Source organism: Manis pentadactyla, chromosome 11 (assembly GCF_030020395.1).
Source record: "Manis pentadactyla isolate mManPen7 chromosome 11, mManPen7.hap1, whole genome shotgun sequence".
Taxonomy (NCBI): domain Eukaryota; kingdom Metazoa; phylum Chordata; class Mammalia; order Pholidota; family Manidae; genus Manis; species Manis pentadactyla.
In genome coordinates this window covers 67,765,395-67,784,055 of record NC_080029.1, presented here as the reverse complement: position 1 = coordinate 67,784,055, position 18,661 = coordinate 67,765,395, and the positions used below count along the sequence as shown (strand labels likewise).

The window sequence follows — 18,661 nt, the reverse complement described above, 5'->3', positions numbered from 1 at the left end:
AATTAAGTTTGACCCGTTAAGTAGCTTAAATTAGAATTAAGTAACTTTCAGAAACTAGTATCAATTTAGGACCTAAGTAAAAATTATACCAATGTGATAATCTGATTTATTGACTGTAGTATTTATAATAACCACCTATTTCCTCATGCAGCTATACTTAAGGATTTATCAGAGAGGAGTGAAAAACAGAAGTGTGTTATTCTTTTATCCTTTCAGAGTTCAGAGGCTCTTTATCAACTGATCTGAATTCTTAAAATACCATAATTCTATAGAATTGAACTTCATATTCCTGAAATTTGACATAGTCGCACCTCACGTGTTAATGATCTAGTTAAGGCTGCAGCCAGAACCCACTGAACAAGAAACTGTACTCTGCATCCCTCACAGTGGAAAAAGCATTGGGCTCCATAAGGAAAAGCTCACTTACTTGCTGTGCTCATCACATTCCTCCCCAAAGTATTAGTGTTGTTATCACTGCTGCTTCGGCTTAGATTCATGTTGTTCGTGGCATTAGTCCGTGCTATGTTTGCCACTCTCCTTACAAAACTTTCCAAGCTAGATGTTTCTCTTGAGGAAAGATTAGGTACACTTGCGCTAGAGCTCATAGGGGCCCCTGCAGCCAACAGAGAACTCACTGACAGTCTGTTACTCGCTGAAGAGCTAAGGGGTCGTTGTGAAGCTGCTTCTTTATTAGTTAACTCAGATACTGAACTAACATCAGGAGAACTAACACTAACGATTCCCATGGATATTGCACTAGACTCCCCAGGAGTGCGAACAGAACTATCAGGGCCTAACTTTCTTTCAGCATTTTCACTTCCCGTTTCCGCTGTTAAGGTGCTGGTGCTTGCACTGGAAGATGACCCTACTTCTGTTTGAGGGACGTTTTCAGCAGATGAAAGAACAACAATTGGTTCATGGACATCAGCTCCTGAAACTATACTGTGTTCCATTACAATTTCTGATCTCCGTTCCGTTTTGGTCGAACCCAAGCTGATGTCGCTGCTACTGGCCACGCTACACACAGAACTGCTGCTTCCTTTTCTACTTGAGGAGCCTGCAGCAGCAGAGGTCTTGTCTGGACAGTTGTTTTTCACCAAGCTGCTCCATGATTGCGTTGTGCCTGAAACAGTGGATGAAACAGGTTTGGGTGATGCCACTGTATCAGGGTCGTACCCTGGTGCAAGCTTGAGGTCAAATTTTCCTTCTGCGCCCATACGGTAAGAGTTTGAGCCACCAGCATCCCAGGTGACATCAATCCAGCCTGGAAAGGGACAGCAGTTTGTGAGACCCGGCAGAAAGCAGATAGGAGCGTGTCAGACAGTAGCTCCACAATATGGGATCAGCTTTTCATCAGTGCTGTACTTCTCTGAACTTCTACAGTCACTTAAAATCTGCCAACTAAAATTAAATTCTTCCTTTTATTTCTCTTATTTCTGAACTATTTACTCTGGTGATATTTAAAAACAATTAAGGGTCATATTTACATTTACTGAGGTATTTTTTCAGGGAAAGAACTGTTAAAAATTATAAAAAGACTGATACAAATGGTAAAACACTACAACTTCAGCAAGTATAGATGAAATCTAAGTAAAAGGCTTTTTAGTTGCTAAATATGATTATGTGGTTGAATGTTTTTTATAGACAAGAGTGCTGGCTTACCATTAACTTCTAAGTTTGGGCTAAATCCTATAATCGACAGAGAAAATATTCATATGTCACAGTAAAAATCTTAGGTCACTAGCTCAAATAACACTAAGTTAGCATTTCGGTTGTGTTCTCAAAGTTCAGTGGTTACTTGGTTCTCTTATGATTAAATTTAATAAATTTGAATAAGCACAGAAATTTTAAAACAAAATTTTGAAAGTATGCTAATCTCTTATTAGAACCTATATGATAAAGCAAATAACGTGTAAAAAACTAATGAACATCATGATAGTCAATCTGTATTTACTTGTACTTGGAAAATGGTACTTTTTAAAAAAATGATAATTAACTTCCAAAAGCAGCAAAACAAAATCCATACTAGACAGGAAAATAACAGAAGTTTTACAATCTTATTCTAGTGTTATAAGCTAACTACTTTAGAGAAAAACACAACACATTAAAAAATACTTTTTTAAATGTAACAAATCTTTATAAAGTTTAAAATTACTTTACCCATACAATGCACATACTCCCATGCACTCATATGTGTGCACACACACGTCAAGTTCATATATGTTTACGATGAGGCTCAGAGGGATGTAAGTAATACTGAATTACCTGTGGGGATTATCTGCATATCAATTTTTTGAGATGACAACTGACTGTGCCAAATCTACATAATTTATTTTAGATGAAATTTCAATTGCCTCAATGTATGCTATATGATGGAATAGCCTCTGAAGAACCAACACTTAACTATCTCTTCTGCAACATGGAAATGTGAGAAAAGGAAAGGTTCAAAAACATACCTCATTCCCAAATAAAAAATAACATATCTGTATTTTATTAATTGGTCTACAAATATACTGAGAATATATTCCATAGCACTAATCAAATTTTATGATTTTGTAATTGTCTGCTTCACCCAGAAGGCAGGGGAACCATACTTTTTTGTTGACCGTTGTCTATCTGAAGTCTAACAAAGTACCTTTACATAGTAGGTACTCATATTTGTGGAATAAATGAAAAAACAGACATTCCTACTAACATACAGAGGCTTTAGAAAGGAAAGAGAAAATGGAGATAATATGGAAATACAATTTAAAAATGTAAACCATTCCTATTAGCCTTGAGAGTATCTTTAAACTGACATCTATGAGGAACTAAGAAAGGATATATACATTCTATCCATACATACTATCGTTAAGTGTACTGGTAACAAAACTGAACCCCTATGCCTGAAAGATAGATAAGACAGAGTTAGTAGTAACTAGCCATTACTAGAAATGGTGCGCTTAAGAATTTGGAAGCTAAAAACTTTCTCTGACATGAAAGTTTTAAAGGTGGAGAATTAACCTTAATTCTGGCCATCTTGGTCAGCCAAAACTGAATCACTATACCTGTCAGATCAGCAAAACTTAAGCCTTTCTTACATGCCAAATATGAAATTAAGATTCCAATTTTCCTATGCAGTCACTTCAGTTGACTCTAGCATGAGAAAAATCAAATGCATTCACATAACCCTAACTAGCCCACACATTTAAAAGCCAAAACAAACAATTTAGGGGAAATAGAATATTAACTGTCATTAAGATGCCTAGAAAAAGAACATTTGAAATTTATGAGCTGAACGGTACTACTGTTATGTCAACTATTATTGGTTTTTATTAATTCTGGCAGTTACATACATGCTCACTCACTATAAGTTTGCTATGATGACAATGACTTGCTATTAAGGTACGACTATACAAAAATGTACTTGTTAATGCAAGGAACAGACTCTTAAAAACGATAAAGTCAAAGAGTTAAGTGAATAAATGCCAGCATAAATATATTAAGATTTTAAACATCAGTCATTCTCCTAAGCACTGTCACTTTTATTATAGCTCTTTAAATATTTGGTGAAGTTGAGAATATGAATATATTACTCTTCTTTTTGTTTTTAGTGCCAGGCAAAATTCATAAGAACCCATTACTGGTTAGGCAAATTATCCAATAATAAATCAACCTTTTAAGTTGTAAGAAACAAACCAGGTACTATAGTTGCTTCTGGGAGTTAATAAGAATTTACTAAGTGGGTATTGGACTTCCCTAACATCTACAGCATCAAAGGTTAAAAATGAACTTGATGTAAGCAATAACTCTTATGAAACATCAAAGCTTAAAATCCAAAGTTGGGACACTGAGAAACACTGTGAAATATAATTTACTAATAAATGAAGAGGCTACAATTCTTATTCTGTGCTTTACTGAAAATGGTTACTAAAAATGTGAATTCTTTTTCTTCTACGGGATTTCAATAATAAGAGTAAAAAATTATTGCCTAGATTCCTGTCAGGCTAACAAGATAAAGCATAAGAAATTAAGATAAAGTTCAATGAAAACTTATGAATAATAAACTAAAGAAACCCCCACAAAACAGAAAACGTATCTTGAGGGTACCGCACTAGCTTGTTACTCATTTAAAAATATTAGCAATAAGTTTCAAGTCAATATCTAAGAATTTGAAATTTTCCTCTTTTCTAAATAAATGATTTCTCTATTCTTAATGTGAAATCATACATCAGTTCTTCTAGATAGTGCTGGGGCATTTAAACAATTTATAAACTATCCCAAAATAATGAAGAAAAATATTTTGTCATTGAAATACTCCATTTTCACACAACAAATGCCAAGCACCTACTCACCATTATGCAGTTCCCCTGTGACTGTGCCTTCTCCCTGAGGGCTGCCGTCCTGATCTCGCCATTTCCAGTCAAGACCTCTGATCACACGAGCCCCTGGAATCATGTATTTCAGAACCTGGGAGCGTACTAGACGTCTCTGTCTTCTAAGATTAGCTTCTGCTTCCTTAGCTGCTTTTCCTACAAGGTAGAAATTAGAGAAATATAAACAAATTCACTTTGTATGAATACAATTGTTTTATTTACTATCATCTCTTTACCTAGTTGATCTTCACACACGCCATTTACAGTGCCATAAAGTTCAAATCCAGATAATGACAGGTAGTGGGTTTGTCCACTAGCATTCTTCCCCATCTGTTTAATTCTCACATGACGCCACCCTTGTTTCTCATCTTTTGGTGGATCAAGAGGCCAGGTAGCTGTTGACCTGTGAATGTATTTGGAAAAAAATTGTGTAATGTTTTAAAACAGAAGTGGGAAGACTTTTTACATAATAGAGAACCATAGGAAAAAAACTTTCACACTCGGACAACAGCTTGTTAAACCAGAATCAAAAAATCAAAGGAATATAATAGTCATCAAGAAAATAATTTAAAAAGGAAATGTTTACATGTATATTAATTTGACTTACATTAAATATTATCAATAAAATCCAAAGAAATAAGACAAGAAATCTTAAGAGTAACAAATATGCTTTTATGAGATTTTTAAATTAAGATTTAAATGATATATTAAAATATTATCTTTAAAGCTCAAAAATATTACCTATTAATCCTAATGTTAAGAAGCTCCTTCAACACATCAAATGAGAAAGTAATTTAACTTCATACTCTATCTTCACCTCAAAATGTGTCACACTGTCCGATTAAAACTTACAGAACTCAAACTTTAGAAATACAATACTGACATTCTGTATTCTTTAAAAAAATAATGTATGATCAATATATAAAATTAAGGAAAAGAGATATATAAAACTAAGAAAAATTTAAAAGCCAGCCATAATTCTATAACCTGCAATAGCACTGCTACCTTGTTGTACATTCACATATATTATGTGAATACATGGGGAGTTTAGTATAAAAGCTAATTCCATCTTTTTTTTGTTTTTATTAATGTGTGTGTGTGTATATATATATATATGTATATATATACACAAATATAGCTATGCATCAATTCTTATTCTATAAATAGGCTCAGCTTTCTACTAATGTTTAATCTAAAACTTTTGACAAGGTTTGGTAAAATCACTATTTTGAAGTTTTAGTACCTAAATTATATTATCAAGTGATGATTTTAAAAAGAAAATCTTGCTTTAGTCTCACAAAGAAGAGAGCTCTAAGGGTATACAGTTTATAAGAATTAACAAAGCTCTTTATTGAGTTCCCAGTTTGCAAAGACTCCTCAACTAACCCTGGTTCATTGAGACTGCAGTCATCAACATGGGTATACAAAGAAGTCCAGTTCTGTCCATCTTTGGATACCTGGAAATCCCAATTTCTCAGTGCAGACCTTCCATAACCACGAGCATGACGAAGTGTGTATGCGGATGGTATCACCCAGAGACCCAGATCTATGGCAAACCAGGCATTCTTATCATCATTGCTATGACAATTTAAAGCTGAATTATCACGACTTAATATGTCTTCTAAGCGGCCATAAGGTAGATTTCTTCCTTCTGATGATGTTACTACAACAAGTCCATAAGCAGCTGGATTTACCCATTCATATGCAGTTCTAAGCAAAAAAAAAAAAAGAATAGCAGTTAACACTACTAAAATGGCATTTGTTCATATTAGTTTTCTTCTACATAAGATTATATTAATTTTTTAAAATTCTAAATTTAATAATTTAGATTTCTTCATAAAAAGTAATTTGGATAGTGTTAAGTTTAATCTTTAAGACAAAATTCCTTAAACTGAAGGATACTCGGAGTGGTTAATAATTTTATTCTACTACTTAGGAATCTTTTTTCAGGTGAATGTTTTCACTCTACATTAAATAGAATGACTTACTTGGCATTTGTCCCAATCCAGTAAATAATTCCATTTTCATCAAAATCATGCTGGTGCCTAAATATAAAATTTTGGCCTTCTCTTAATTTTCGAACAAAAACAAATGAAGATCGGTCAAAATCATACCACTGCTTTGCTACCTAAACCAAAGAAAATAAGGAAGACACTCACCTTAATAATGCTATTTTCAAACATATTGCCCACTTTTATCCTATCTCTTTAATGTGAATTGTTTTATTACTACAAGTACTCATTGAAGAGTATTTGAGAAAAATAACAGAAAAACAGAAATTTCCACAACCAAAGTACCTCCCTATTAACATCACAGAATATTTCTTTAGCCTATTATTTCAACAGATGGGATAAAGCAAAGTCTGACCATAATATAAAAAAAACATTTTTTTTCTCAGTCTTTATACCTTTGAATAGCTACATTAATAACCAACTTGCTATTCCTTATTGATTGGCATTAAGGTTTTGTTCACTATTTTAGTATTACAAATAACTATACAAACATCTTTATGAAGAAACCACTTAAAGTGCATTAAGGATTATTTTCTTAGAATACATTCTTAAAAATCGAATTACCAGGTCAAACTGTATTTAATATCCTAATTCTAAATACAAACTTCTCCAAATACTTTTCTGAAGGGCTGATCTACATAAGAGAATGCCTATTTTACTATGCCTTTGCCAGAAGCTCACCATTTTTAAGAGATACTGTTCCAGAGATTCAACTGTTGCTAAGGGTTCCATCTTCAACATCCTGCCAGTCCTGTCTATCAATGCAGTTTCACCAGGTGCACGTTCCAACCGAAATCTTAATCTTCTTGTAAGTATCTATGCAGAAATGGTCAAAATGCTTCAGAAAATGCCTTGTTTTCTTAGAATTGTAAAAATTAGACCTATTACTTGAACACAGTAATTGAGATTTATAAAGTATAACCATCAAGGAAGGACCAATGTCTGTTTTCTATTAGTTTTTTTTTTAAAGGTTGACTGAATAAGTGATACCGGCTTTCAAGAAAGAAACAAAGCTACTTAGAATTTCTAAACAACTTCAAACACACATGATTTAAATAAAACAATTATAAAATACTTTAATAGAAGTACTAAATCCCTAACTTAAAACTGGCAATTCTGCAGGCAAGTTATGAAAAGTAGCTAATTAGCCTGTTACATTAAATTTAGCTAGAATATGTTAATCTGTGGCTAATAAACTTTAAGAAACATAAGACAGCTTCCAATCCAATACATATTAATAAACAAGTATGAGACTAGCAATTTAAGGTTTCATTTCTGTATAAATCTTGAGTAATTCCCGTAGAAACATAAATATTTATATGTGCATAGCATTTTTGACTGAAAAATTACCGGAGGATATATTCCTTGCTTTCCTGTCTTTGTAGCTTGAACAGTCTTCTAAAATGAGAAGTACATAACAAAAGGACTGTACAAGCATGGGAATTTTCAGCCTTTGAAATTTATCAAGGAAAAAGTCTTAAAAAGGATGAAAAAAAAAATCCCCTTGTTCCTCTATATTATTTTGTCTAAAACACAAAAGTAGACCCCTACATCTAGTTTAATATATAGACAAAGTCAGGTGTCCTAATGATACTTTAACACCCTGGACAAGCTTTATTCTGAGAGTCCAGTGGCTTTGATAGCATTACTGGGTTCTTGAGTGTATGGCAAATTTTTTGCCTCGAAGAGTCACTGTTTGGACAAACACAGATTTTCAGTCACTAAAAGTTATGTTTAAAATAATCTATTCCATGCAGTGGGATGTAGAATAGGTTGGATGAAGTCAAGACAATGGACCTGCTAGGAGATACTGAAGTAAGCCACGGAAGATGTAATGAAGATCTAGGTTGGCAGAGTGACAGAAAGAATATTTGTTTTATCTGCTCCTGTCTGGAACACAGCTGCTAACAAAAGAATAACTAAATGAATGACTGTATCAGCCAAATAATATTTAGGAACAAAGAGGCTTTTTATAAATCTGTGTGATGACATATTTCTGAAAGGATTAATAGGAATAGCAAAGGAAGGTCATCTGGCTCTAACCAATGACATACAAGACATCAAGAAAAACTGTGCTTAAAATACTTCCACACTTTTTTCATATGGTGATATACATAGAGATGAAGGGACTTAATTCATAATTCTAAAGCAAAATGATCCTTTTTTCTGCTTTACCCACTGATAATCCTTCTCCAGTTATGATCTACCAAATACAATTAATTGCTTACAATATTTTTAAAAAATTCATAGTGGTTTGATTAAACTCAACAGAACTGAAATACCAATACATTACAGAGTAATTAAAAAGAACAAACAAATGGCATTAGGGTTGAAATCTTTAATGATCACACAGAATCCCATTTAATATAATATGAAAGGAAAGTTTGCTTCCTTGTTTTTTAAAGCATAAAACTGGTCCTAAATGCACTGCATTCAGTAGTAACAGCAACTGTATTTCTCATGGTTACCTGGAGGTTGTAGGTGGATCCTGGTGTATCATACAAATGGAGAGGTAGACGTTCAATAGATTCTAGTACAGCTATTAACTTTCGAATTAACGCAACTGCTGGTCGACTGTGAAGAAAAAGTAATTGTTAAGAGCTTTTATGTAATTTCATACAAAAGTTCATACAGAAACTCATATAGACCCCTACTTTCCATGTGAGTGCAAAGAGAAGTTGAATTTTGTATTAGACTACAAATGATAAGCAACTATATTCTTATAGTGTAATTTCTTTCATGTAAGAATATTTCATTTTTATTATAAAACATATCAGTTGCATTCAACTATGTGTAACTTATTTTTACAGTTTAAACAATTCTGTCATGTAATATTTGACAAATGTAAAATATATAGAACAGCAAAATTTTTTAAATGATCTATTTGCTGGCAAGGCAACATCAGTGTAATGTTGGGGGAAAATAATCTGACAATTTGTATAGAGAACCTTTAAAAATCATCTACAGCCTTTAGCTCACAATTCCCACTTAAAGGAATTTATATAAAAAGATGTTTCCATTGAGACAAATATATTTTAGTATCAGTAATAATTTGCAAAGAGCTAAATTTAAGACAGCAATGTTTCAATAAATTATTATGTATCCACAGACTGTAATATGAACTCAAAATGGTATTTTAAGTTAATAAAATTAAATTTCATTTGTTATCCAAAAAATTCAATCACATTCAAAAGTAAATAAAGTAGTAAAATGAATCTTCATCAACCCACAACCCCAACTGCAACAACTATCTACTAATGGCCAATCTCTGTCTATATCCCCACCCATTTCTTCCCTTCCCATGAATTTTAAAGAAAATGCAAGAGAGCATATCATTTCATCCCAAATATTCTCAGGATTTTATCTCTACAAAAGAATTCTTAAAAATCAAAAATCATACTATTATCACACCTAAAAAGGAATGAAACAATTATTACTTACTGTCATCAAATATTTAACTGGTGTTCAAATTTCCAGTTATTTATTAAAGAGGTATCTAATTTATACTAAGTGATCAGCTGCACTCATAGCAAGACATGTAATTTTTCTTTTATTCCATTAGATTTAAAAATGCTTTAAAAATCTTTCTTTCCTCATATTGAACATTTATTTTATAAGCTACCTTTTATTGAATAAAAATGTTCCTATTTTTGGTATAAACATAATATATTAGATTCTATTTTAAAGGAAGTGCACCAACTTGTCAATACTGCAAACATCAAATTAAAAGAAAATTGGGGATTTACCTTTCATCATCTTCATTTTCACTGAAAGCTGTTTTAAAAACATTTATTCTTTCTACCAGTTGACTACAATCTTGTTTCATATCTAAATCCACACTCTAAAGAAAACCAAAAAGAGAAGACACAAAAAAAACATTTACGACTGTTACTAAAATTTATCAAAAACACAGACTGCAAAAATGAATGTTAATATATTATTATAAAGTTATCAATACAACATGGTTTACTAGTAGGCCATGAATAATATACTTTTTCCCCTTCTTCAGTGTTATGATGTAGCAATTACATCGCTGTATGAGTTTTCTTCAAAGTATAGTATGCAACGTGATTTCAGATTTTTTAGAAATGAACATTTGCATTTCAATGGTGCTATTTAACTAGCATTACAAAAAATGTAACATATCAATCAAAACAATGATCTCATAGATACTAAGTGATATAATGTGATATATAAAAACAATTTTAATGGGAATGCAAATAGTAAAATTAATGAAGGAAATGAGATTGCATTTAAAGTTTATCTTAAGAGTACATCACCACATCAATGATGAAACTGAAGTGGCAAATGAAACTGAAATGGGGAGAAAACTCACTTTTTATACTTCTATTAGAATGTTACAATACATATATATGATATGCTTCACTAAAATAAAAAATAAAAGAAAAATTTATCACAATAATGAGATATTAAAGGTACTCTAAATTGAAGAGAAATCTGTAGGGGCACTGCTGATAATTTATGCAATTCATTTAGGTACATAGGAAGGTCTGTAGATTAACTCCATTTATGTTAGTTATGAGCAACAGTGTTAAATCTTAGGCTAAAACAGTGTTTGGTTCAACAAAATCTTGAACAAATTATAATCGGGTAACTCAAAAATCTATATAGACTTATTCAATTCAATTAGCTCAAAATAATGATACAGCTTAAGGAAAGGCTGGAGAAATTAGAAACACTGACATTTTATTACTCGGCTTTTTAAAAATTCATAAGTAAATATCACTCTGTCAAAACTGTAGCTACAAATAATTTTTAAAACCATATACTGTTTTGTACTACTTCATAAACTTACATTGTTTAAAACAGTAAGAAGTGCTTGCACCAAGCCACTACTGCACATTTCATATGGTGAAATTGTGTTTTCATCCTTCAAAAGTACAATTAGATTTTCTAAAGCTGTTTTCATTAAATCTCTCCAAGTATTCTCACTCTCAATACACTAGAAGAAAAAAAAATTTTAATGAAGACAGTCAAAAAATTAAATCAGTCTTAATACACTTATCAGAACATCAGTCACCATGAAAATAAACTCTTAAGCAAGATTAAGAAGTCAAATTATAAAAGCAAATTATTTCTACCAAAATCTGCAACTTTTTTGCAAAGGGCCAACTGTAAATATTTTAGGCTTTACATGGTCTCTGTAATACCATTTCAAGTCTTGTTACTGCAGCCAAAAAGCTGTCACAGACATGTAAATGAACAAGGCTATGAGCAATAACACTGCTTACAGACATTGAGATCACATTTTCATATAATTTCCATACATCATGAGATATTATTCTTGCTTTGTTTTCAACCATTTAAAAATGTAAACCATTATTATCTCACAAAGCCACACAAGAATAGGTGACAGCCAAATTTTGCCTATGGGTGGTAATTTGCCAATCTCTAATCAATACCCAGAAAAAATATAGAAGTTAAAGGGAAAAAAACAAAGCATTTTTAGCATCATAAAATCTAGAGGCTAACATACTTGTCTATTTGTATGAAGTTCCCAAGATGACTCTAACTGAGTTGCTATGTTTCTGAGTGTTACCACTACTCCACGAGGCATGCTTTCAACAGCTTTAAAATGGTCATCATATAAATCTCGAGCCATAGTTCGTACCTACCAAAATAAAAATAGGAAATAAGAATTTTTGCTACACTTACTAGTTTTACTATATCTTCCCGTTTATATGTTTGTGTATGTGTTTGTGTGTGTGTGTATATCTGTATGTCTGTCTAGAGATGTAAAATGCAACTTTTAAATTACTTGTGCCATTATCAACTTCCAAAAAATATTACTTCTATTCATATATGTCAAACAGTTCTAATGGCTGAAAAATTACTGTAGTAAATTTTAGCAGTATCAAATAAAATAACTCAGTTTTAATTTTTGGTTATTTAAACTTTGTATTCATATACCAAATAGGAGCTTATTTCATTTAAGCCAAATTTAACAACCTGTAAAAACTGACTGCTCACTTTTTTATAAAAGTAATCTGTTTATGTTGAACCAATTAGAAAATACAAATATGCCAAAAATAAATAAATTAAGCCACCTATAATTCCATCAACGAAAGTTGAACCTTTCAATATTCTGGGGAATACTTTAGATTTTATGTTTCTCTATGTTATTTGCACAAAGCATATATGGAACTCATATATATATACATATTTCATCATGAGAAGAAATGACTATATTGTAGGTTTGAGCACTAATCACTCTCATACAAGTTAATGTTATTTGAGAGAACAAACCTTACATGTTCTAGACTTGGTCTGGTGAAATTCAGTACCTAACACTTTTACAAATATATGCTTAAATAATGGGAACTTACGATTTATGTAATTTCATTTAAATCATAAACTAACCTAGCATAAGTCTCATGTAATAAAAAAAAAAATTCCTTCCCTAAATGAATTAATAGCAACTTTCCATTCTATTTTGGTATGCGTTTAAAAATTAAAATTAAGGTCCTATTAGAAAACACTGAACAAACTGAACTATCCTTTCATTATATCCTTCAACATACAATAAATAAAAATTGAGATTAAAACCTAATGGTTAAAATTATTTTTACCTAAAATTAGTATGTTTTCATATTTACTGCTTTCATATGCAAAAGAATACCCAAGTGGTCACTGAGTTACTAACTATGAATTTCAAGAAAATGAATCAATAATCGCATTTTTTTTAAGATAATGAAAATACTGGACTGAGACTGTGTTCTCCTTGATTTACTTTCCTTTCATTTTGTGACATTCCCATTCCCTATAAATTAGTCTAGATTTGGTTGGTTAATACAACATGTCAGGTACTGCAAGAAATTCTTGAGAGAGCTGAGTGGTAGCTTTATAAAGAATTTGAGAATTTTGTATTTATGAATTCAGTTACTCACTAAAATTTATGTGTAATCCCCAAATCAATACTTGTAGCACTTTCACAGTCATGTGTGTGCATGCACAGTGCAGCCAAAATGTTTGAGTTGCCTCACGTGTATTTTCCCAGCTGAGGTCAAGCAAAGTTAACACTAAACAAGTGTACTTTCCACCGCCTATTTTGTGCCATGTTTCTCACATTTTTGTACTTTTCATGATGACTTCACTGCTTAATATGACCCCAAACATAGTATTTGAATTGTTGTCCACTGTTTCTAAGCACAAGATAGCACATATTGCCTTATGGAGAAAACATGTGTTGGACAAGCTTTGTTCAGGCATGAGAGTGCTATTGGCCACAAATTCAATGTTTTTTATTAACAATACATATTAAATATACGGTCTTTAAACTTAAATACACAGAACACAAGAATATGTGTGGATTAGTTGACAAAAATGTGACCACAGCCTCACAGGAACCTAAGCTTCTATTTCCTGTAGGAGCAATGTTTCACTGTTTGTGGCAATTTTACAGAACAAAACTACCATAAAAGAAGACTGTACTTAGTTCAAATTCATTTTAGCATCTATCTAAGGGCTATTTCAATCAGGTTATTTCTACCTGAAATGCCCTTTAGATACACTGAACTAGAAGAACTCTCTGGCCTCACATTCGTCTTAAAGAACAAAGAAACAAGCATGAAATAATATATATAGCTATAGAGGTACTACGTATTTGGGGGGGGGGCTATTTTTTTCCCCAAGGTCTATCATCTGGAATCTTCAGAATGGCCCAAAACGTTAACAACTGGAATGAAGGCACGAATATCTTTATATTTTATTTATATATGCAAATGCTCCAAAAAACCCATCAGTATTATTTTTATAGCCAAAGCCATAATATAAACACAACTACCCCCCAACCACAATAATGAATGCCTAAATGTATTCTTCACATACTATATGAAAAACTATTTTGTACATTATTACAGGTAAAATAAAAATAACTGTCAACAGAAAATACTGAATCTACTATGAGATTATTTTCTCTTTTAAAAATTAAAAAAATGTAAGAACAATTGATATAATAAAGATGGAAATATACAGGCCATATATCTGTTTAATTAAAAATTAATATTTTTGACTTTGAAGGTAGAGTCAATAACATTTGCTCCTGTATCTTTCTGAAACAGTTATTTCACCTAAAATGCCATTAAACATAAAAATAATCTGAATCTAGAACCAGGTTTCAAGTTGCCTCATCACAAAGTATTAATTCAGGATTGTGAAATACAACGATGCATTTTCAATCCCACTGTATCTCTAAAACTATTCCTATCATTAATAATAAAGCATGAGTTTAAAGTTTTTGTGACAATAATAAGTCAAACAATTTAGATTTTGTCTCATTAATTTCCACTTTGTTTCTGTGTTATTATTGGTATTTAGTATATGTATAAAAATGGTAAGTAAATATATATGTAGTGTGGAAAATAAAACTATGATTACAGAAAAGGAAAGCTGAAAATATACTGGTTCGCAGTAGCTTATGTTATACAGCTCAATTTTTAAAATACTGACAAATTACCACTGAAACCTTACTGTGTCAAATAAAAGACAAAAATTAAACAAAACCCAAAATGAAAACCCCAGCAAACTCCACAAATAACCTTTTGCTTTGTTTTTTCTAACTTAGACTTCAGTTTTCTGCCTCTTTTGCCAGTCCAGCCAGTCACAAATTCTGAACCTTAAAAAAAAAAGAGACATTTCACAGAAAACATTTCATTAAAATTTAACATATTCATTTATTTTTATCTACTGAACTTACATACCTACATACTTACCCAGAGAAGTTTCTGCAGTAAATGAATGTTTGGTTCCTCTATTAGATTCAAATACAAAACCAGGAAGATCTTCTTTCAATATTGTTGCTTGCTGACCATCTGAGTTATGAATAGCAATTTCTCCTTCTTTCAAACATGTTAGTGACCAATTCCCTACAGTGAGTTTTGTGGGTCCTAGAGCTGAGAGTATAGGTTGACTTGAAGTAGATGGCTTTACTTGGCCTCGAGCTCTTTGTAACTTCTCCAAGAATTCACTTCTGCTTTCTATAAAGACAGAATGATTGTTTTAAAACCTCAGTCATTTCAAATATTCCTTTTTTTTTTGTAAAGAAACTGCCAATTAGAATAATACTTTTATTAAAAACCAAAACCAAAACTTCATTAGCAGAATTTTGCTCTTTGATACACTCTTGCTGATTTCATATATTTAGTACATAAAGACAATTCAACAACCACCATTTTTTAGTGTAAGGGTTTTACTAAAGATGACATAACTTGAGATAGCATCACATGCACACAGTTCATTATTATATAAGAGGCATCAGCTTTATCTAAAAAAGGCTAGAGAGATTAAAAATAGACAAGTACTATCCCTTTTCATACAATAAAAATGTCCTCATGGTATACTAATTTTTCTCTGTTGATATTAAAGAACCGACCATATCATCAAAGATGTGCTATTTCTATGACAATGCTGGCAATAATAGGAGAGAAAAACAAATTACCGGAACTACAGAAACAAGTAAAACAGTTTAACAGAAACAAAATTATTACCTGAACTATCTGATCCACCTTCAGGACTACCACTTGAATACATGGTGGCAAGTTTTCCATCCAAGATAAACCGGAACCACCCATTACTGCCATTAGATAGCTCCAAGGCTGCTGCATCGCTCCATATATATAAGCAGTCCCTGCCCCTGATGACTGACCAGTCTCTCCAATGGTATGGTTTACCTTGTTGCAATTCTTTAGCATCTTCTTGTGGTTCATCTTCCTAAATGTATAAAATTATTGAATGAAACATGAAAACTAATTTATATTCCAAATATTCTTAAGTATTTTTCCCTTTCTTTATTTTTATTATATCATTAATACACAATCACATGAGCAACACTGTAGTTACTAGATTCCCCCCATTATCAAGTCCCCACCACATACCTCATTACAGTCAAGGCAAGTAGGTGCTTGACACATTGAGAAACTAGCAAGGTGTGATCAGTGTGGTTGAGCTGGAGTGAAGTGTAGAAAGTGGTGGGAAAGGAGATCTGAGATGCAAAAAGGACTAGACGATTAGTACCTTGTTGGCCATTGTAAAGGCTTAGGCTTTTATTCTGAGTGTGATGAGTAGTCATCCCAGGGTTTTGAGCAAAAGAGTGACATGATCGACATGATCTGACTTTTCTTGGAACACACTGGATGCTGAGTTGAGAGTGGGGTGTGTGTTGTTAGTTTCTTTAGCTATAGTGATGGCATTTCGTTCACATAAGAGACATCCTTATTTGCTAGCAAAGTACACTGAAGTTTTGATAGGTGGAATAAGATAATCTGGGAATTGCTTTAAAATACATCAGGGGAAGGAGAAGAGGGAAAGATAGGGAGGAGGTGAAAGGAAAAAGGATAAACTGGTGGTTTTTGGAAGTAATGATATCAGGGACTTCCATACTTTTGGGGAGGAAGGGGTTCAAAAATGTGTAATGTAAAATTTACCATCTTTCTAGGTGTACAGTTCCATGGTGTTAAGTGTAGTCATGTTGTGCAACCAATTTCCAGAACCTTTTCTTGTAAAACTGAAATTCTGTACCCATTATACAACAGCACCCTATTTACTCTTCTCCCAGCCCCTGGCAACCACTGTTCTACTTTCTATTTCTATGAATTTGACTACTCTAGATACCTTAGATAAGGGGAATAATACACTATTTGTTTTTTTTTATGGCTGGCTTATTTCACTTAGTATGATGTCCCCACGGTGTGTCCATGTTGTAGCACGTGTTCAAATTTCCTTCCTTTTTAAGGTTGAATAATATTCAATTGTATGTCTGTACCACAGCTTGTTTATCCATTGATCTGTGATGGGAGCTTGTTTGCTTCCATGTCGTGGCTACATTTTGTGAATAGTGCTACTATGAAAATGGGTGTGCAAATACTTCTTCGAGACCATGCTTTCAATTCTTTTGGATATACATATATTTAGCAGTGGAATTGCTGGATTGTAATAATTCTATTCTTAGTTTATTTTTCCCTTTTCTTTTTTATTAAGGTATCATTGATATATACACTTATGGAGATTTCACATGAGCAGCATTGTGGTTACTATATTCATCCATATTATCAAGTCCCCTCCCATACCCCACTGAAGTCACCGTCCATCAGTGTAGAAAGATGCCACAGAGTCACCACTCATCTTCTCTGTGCTACAATGTCTTCCCTGTGACACCCCCACACCATGTGTACCGATCATAATACCCCTCAATCCCCTTTGCCCTCCCTCCCTCCCAAACCCCCCACCAATCCCTCCCCTTTGGTAACTGCTAGTCCTTTCTTGGGGTCTGTGAGTCTGCTACTGTTTTGTTCCTTCAGTTTTACTTTGCTGTTATAGTCCACAAATGAGGGAAATCATTTGCTACTTGTCATTCTCCGCCTGGCTTATTTCACTGAGCATAATACCCTGAGCTCCACCAATGTTGTTGCAAATTGTCCAATTTGTTTCCTTCTCAGGACTGAATAGTATTCCATTGTGTATATGTACTACAATTTTTTTATTAAGGTATCATTGATATACAGTCACATAAGCAACATTGTGGTTACTAGATTTACCCTATTATCAAGTCCCCACCACATACCCCACTGCAGTCACTGTCCATCAATGTACTAAGATGCTAGAGTCAATACTTGTCTTCTCTGTGCTATACTGCCTTCCCAGTGCCCCACCACTTACATTATGTGTGCTAACTGTAATGCCCCTTAATCCCTTTATCCCTCCCTTCCCACCCATACTCGCAGTCTGTTTCCCTTTGGTAATTGTTAGTCCATTCTTGGGTTCTGTGGGTCTGCTGCTGTTTTGTTCCTTCAGTTTTTGTTTTGTTGTTATTCTCCACAGATGAGTGAAATCATTTGATACTTGTCTTTCTCTGCCTGGCTTATTTCACTGAGCATAATACCCTCTAGCTCCATCCATGTTGTTGCGAATGGTAAGATCTGTTTTTTTCTTATGGCTGAGTAATATTCTATTGTGTATATGTACCACCTCTTCTTTATCCATTCATCTACTGATGGACATTTAGGTTGCTTCCATTTCTTGGCTATTGTAAATAGTGCAGTGATAAACATAGCGGTGCATCTGTCTTTTTCAAACTGGAGTGTTGCATTCTTAGGGTAAATTCCTAGAAGTGGAATTCCTGGGTCAAACGGTATTTCTATTTTGAGTATTCTGAAGAACCTCCATACTGCTTTCCACAATGGCTGAACTAATTTACATTCCCACCAGCAGTGTAGGAGGGTTCCCCTTTCGCCACAACCTCGCCAACATTTGTTGTTGTTTGTCTTTTCAATGATGGTG

General features: G+C 33.0%; 1 protein-coding gene across 10 annotated transcripts in view; it reads right to left on the bottom strand.

Annotated features, from left to right (window-relative positions):
• Positions 1-18,661, bottom strand: part of HECTD1 (HECT domain E3 ubiquitin protein ligase 1) — a 125,560-nt gene that overhangs the window by 30,502 nt on the left and 76,397 nt on the right. For 4 of the 10 annotated variants that reach the window (XM_036881239.2, XM_036881242.2, XM_036881240.2 and 1 more), the window contains exons 13-25: positions 15,874-16,096; positions 15,100-15,363; positions 14,926-15,002; positions 11,865-11,999; positions 11,184-11,330; positions 10,114-10,208; positions 8,836-8,941; positions 7,049-7,183; positions 6,344-6,483; positions 5,742-6,065; positions 4,592-4,758; positions 4,335-4,511; positions 428-1,264 (exon numbers count right to left, since the gene is read on the bottom strand). In XM_036881239.2, coding sequence (XP_036737134.2) covers positions 428-1,264; positions 4,335-4,511; positions 4,592-4,758; positions 5,742-6,065; positions 6,344-6,483; positions 7,049-7,183; positions 8,836-8,941; positions 10,114-10,208; positions 11,184-11,330; positions 11,865-11,999; positions 14,926-15,002; positions 15,100-15,363; positions 15,874-16,096 — 2,827 coding nt within the window. The remainder of the gene's footprint in view (positions 1-427; positions 1,265-4,334; positions 4,512-4,591; positions 4,759-5,741; positions 6,066-6,343; positions 6,484-7,048; positions 7,184-8,835; positions 8,942-10,113; positions 10,209-11,183; positions 11,331-11,864; positions 12,000-14,925; positions 15,003-15,099; positions 15,364-15,873; positions 16,097-18,661) is intronic. The other 6 variants (XM_036881241.2, XM_057488516.1, XM_057488514.1 and 3 more) reach the window with 2 other exon arrangements.